General features: G+C 35.8%; 1 protein-coding gene across 3 annotated transcripts; it reads right to left on the reverse strand.

Annotated features, from left to right (window-relative positions):
- Nucleotides 1-282: 282 nt before the first annotated feature.
- LOC142520966 (U2 small nuclear ribonucleoprotein A'-like) lies at nt 283-3,448 on the reverse strand. Of its 3 annotated transcripts, none has more exons than XM_075624130.1 (8): nt 3,263-3,448; nt 3,125-3,165; nt 2,739-2,868; nt 2,444-2,649; nt 1,989-2,162; nt 1,485-1,535; nt 1,212-1,382; nt 283-786 (listed from the first exon to the last, which is right to left on the reverse strand). In XM_075624130.1, the coding sequence occupies exons 1-8, from the start codon at nt 3,342-3,344 to the stop codon at nt 637-639; spliced, it is 1,005 nt and encodes a 334-aa protein (XP_075480245.1). In that variant the 5' UTR covers nt 3,345-3,448; the 3' UTR covers nt 283-636. The 3 variants fall into 3 exon arrangements, with proteins under 3 accessions (XP_075480245.1, XP_075480247.1, XP_075480246.1); XM_075624132.1 differs by having other exon boundaries at nt 283-899; XM_075624131.1 differs by having other exon boundaries at nt 3,241-3,448.
- Between the last annotated feature and the right edge of the window lie 224 nt (nt 3,449-3,672).

Raw genomic sequence — 3,672 nt, forward strand, 5'->3', positions numbered from 1 at the left:
TAAAACAAGTATACTAACAAACTTATTATTTATTCTTCCTTAAACATTATTAATTTTTATGCTAAGAGTATTACTTTTTATTGTGAATATCGATAAAGTTGACCCGTCTCACAGATAAATATTCGTGAGACCATCACAGAAGAGACATACTCTTTAAAAAAATGGTTACACTTCCTTTAACACTTCGTTAATAGGGTGGTATAACAGTAAAAAACCAGAAAATAATGATACTAAATATAAAAATTAGACTATATATTTGGGAAAATCAGAAAAGGAAAAATCACCTATAAAATTGAGATAGATTGAATATATTCTACACGTTTAATAATACTCACGTAGACTTTGTACATGATAATAAGAATAATAATAATTGATCAAAAATAATTAATAATAATATTAAATAGTTTATATATTTCGGTGTACTGTGCACCAAAGATTTGGTTGGCATGGTTGATTCTGTGGTTGAATGCGGACAATTATAAACATGAATTAGTGTATGAGTTGAGCTAATACTCTATTGAATGACGTTTTCATTGATGGGCAAAACCAGAAACATCCCGTCGATACTGTCAAATCCCCCGCGGATGAGAAAGATTGGGAATACACTCCCATGAGCAACTAGAACTCTGAGCAATATCAACAAGATTTGACATGGGAAGTCAATTTGTAACTATCCCCAATACACGAGGTTTTTCCTGAAATATCACCGTGAGATAGAGCACAAGGCATCATTCCGACAGGGCGACTGACTTCGCATATAGGGTCTCTAAACTCTCTCCGATAAGTCTACACTACAAAGACAAATTTCAGAAGCAAAAAGTACCTATAACACCTTTCTGGTCTCAATTTATGATGGACAACAATATGCATTGTACACTGCCAGGAGTAAGAGTTCATTCCTGGTAAGATGGCCAAAGATAAAAAGATGTTAAAGAGCCATGTGCAGATGATGGAAAATTCAGAAAGACAATCGTATAGATTCGATTTCAAGATAATGAATTCGAAGATTAGATCATCTTGACGATATATCAAATTTAATTTAATATCCACCATCCTAATAGAGTCTTCGGACGAGAATGCCTTTTTTAGTCGAATAATAAATTCCATTTCCTCGCAATAATAGCTATGCTAAAACAGCCACAAGACCACAGGCTAAATACAGAAAGGAATATAAAAAACAATAAACAGCAACATTCAGCAATTCATATTACCTCTTCCATTTCAGCAGGCCCATCCTCTTTCTGCTCGGATTCAGTGTCTTTGGGCTCATCACTTGCTTCTTTTCCATCAGTAATCATATTTTCTTGGGCATTTTCATTTTTAGGCAAACTGTCACTCTCACTGAAATTCAAGCCAGCTGGAAGTTGGCCTGACTTTAGCGCCTGAAGAATCATCACAAAATCACTGAGAGAATGAAATTATGGACCCTCCGGCATCCAGCAGAATAAGAAAACCGTTTTCCAATATATAAATTTTTACCACACCTGTTCAAGCCTTGCCACCTCCTCAAGAGTTTGAGAATTCACAATGGCAGCCTGCAATGATACATCAGAAAATTAAAAAGGCAGCTGGAGGTGCACGGCACTAAAGCTATATCCGAGAGTATGTACTGTTGCCAGGAATAACTTAATAAGAAAAGTGGGAGTATGATAGGCTGAGGAGAGCAAAATAGAAGAATGCTAAAAAAATCTCTCCTTCACTCAAGAAACCAAACACCAAGATAGAATGTTACTTCTATCTTATCATATCAAATTCATATTCCTAGTCTTCCCTTTCTTTTACACACAGTAACTAAATCTTCTCTTTTTCTCCTCAATAGTCAATTTTCATATCAAGATTATTTGAGAGATTGAAGGAAATTAGTAATAGCAACCTATCTTACATTCTTATTGGCACTTTTGATGCCAATAACACGAAACCACCATAATGCTTTTCACATTGATCCTATTTGGGAAGGATAATTCGAACACAGTAGAAGAAAAATGTACCTTAATAGCCAAATTTTGTTCCGGAGTAGGAGCAACTGGTTTATGAGCTTGGACCTCTTTTGCAACATCTTGGGTGCTTGGAATCTCACCAGGTACAACTGTCTTTGCTGATTCCATTTTGGCCTCTTCTTCAGCTTCTTTGGATGCAAATAATTTATTGGCTTCAACTCGCTCCTGTAATATTGCAGAGACAAACTTTAGCAAAGCACAACACTGGAAAGGCATTGCTTCATAGTTACCGACATGAAGTAAAATATTATGAATATACGCAGCTTTTGAAGAAGTACTGAATGATGTAACTCACAAGCAAAAACATATCATAAAGAAGAAAGTAGATAACTGGCAATCAGAAAAGAGGTTTATCAGATAGGAAATGTTCTTCACACTACTGCTGATCAAGGTTTAATAATCACTCCAAACAGAATAAAGAAGGCTCTGAAAATACAAAATCTAACCTTTTCTTTGGCTTTCCTGAAATCCAACAGCCGTGGAGACTTCAACTTGTGGATAACATACAATCGATAATTAGGTTTCTTCGTAATACTATTGTCGAGCAGACTAAGGAACTGCAGCTTTGGGAGCGATACAAGCGGGTCTATTTCAACCAGGTTAGTTAACCTATTGTTAGTCAGCACCAGGGTGTGCAATTTGGGTAAAAACTCTGCAAATTTTTACGCACAACAAATAGTTAATAAACACGTGATACATTTTTCCGCAGGAAATTTGAGTCTTATTCAGTTTAAACCTCACCTCCAAGATTGGGATTGATTCGAGTGATTCTATTATTGTTCAACAACAAAGTACCGAGACGACTTAAAAAGGGAAAATTCTCGAGCTTAACAATCTCGTTGTCAGATAAATCAATGGTGTCAAATTGGTCCTGCAGTTTTTAATTAACCCAAATAATAACTAACAAATAACAACACAAACTTCAGTAAATTTTCAAAACAACTAAAAACACCAAAAAAAACATCAAAACTTTCAAAAGAAGAAATTTTTGGTACACAACTGAAAACATGCACAAAAAAAATCAAAACTTTAAAAAGAAAAGAAATTTTTGGTACCAAAAAAACTGAACATTCATCTTAAAGCAAAAGGGTTGTGCAAAGAAAGCTATAGTAAGAAGAAAAATTAACCTCTGTGGCACCAATGTTTTCAATAACAGCCATTTTATTTCCTGTCCAAAACAAGATACGAATCACATAAACTGCAAGAGTAAGCCATACATCAAGTTTATAAACAAATCACACACATTTCCAGAGAGTGTGAAACACCTCGGAGATCTAATTCTCGCTCGCGAATGGCATTGAAAAAGTGGGGGCTTTTCCAAATCAAATCCGCCGTTAACCTCACCATTTCTCACCTCCTTCCAGCTTCTTCTCACCGATTTCTCGCCCTCTCTTTTCGAGTTTAGATTTCTGCTGTGTTGTTTTGAAAGGCGAGGAGCCCCGTAGAAGCGTCAGAAATGGGCCTTGCACTTTTGAATGGGCTCGGACACAAATGGGCCTTTATTCTTCGATGTGGGCTACAATTTGATACTGTCCGATCCAAATAAATGCAGCCCACAGAAATACACTCGTGGGTCACCATATATTTCCCGTAGAAAGAAATACAAATGGAAATGGCATCTGCAGGCCATGAATTTCATGTAAGCTTATTTTTTATTTTTTACTTTTCTAAAAAA

The sequence above is a fragment of the Primulina tabacum genome, chromosome 12, assembly GCF_025594145.1.
Source record: "Primulina tabacum isolate GXHZ01 chromosome 12, ASM2559414v2, whole genome shotgun sequence".
Classification (NCBI taxonomy): Eukaryota; Viridiplantae; Streptophyta; class Magnoliopsida; order Lamiales; family Gesneriaceae; genus Primulina; species Primulina tabacum.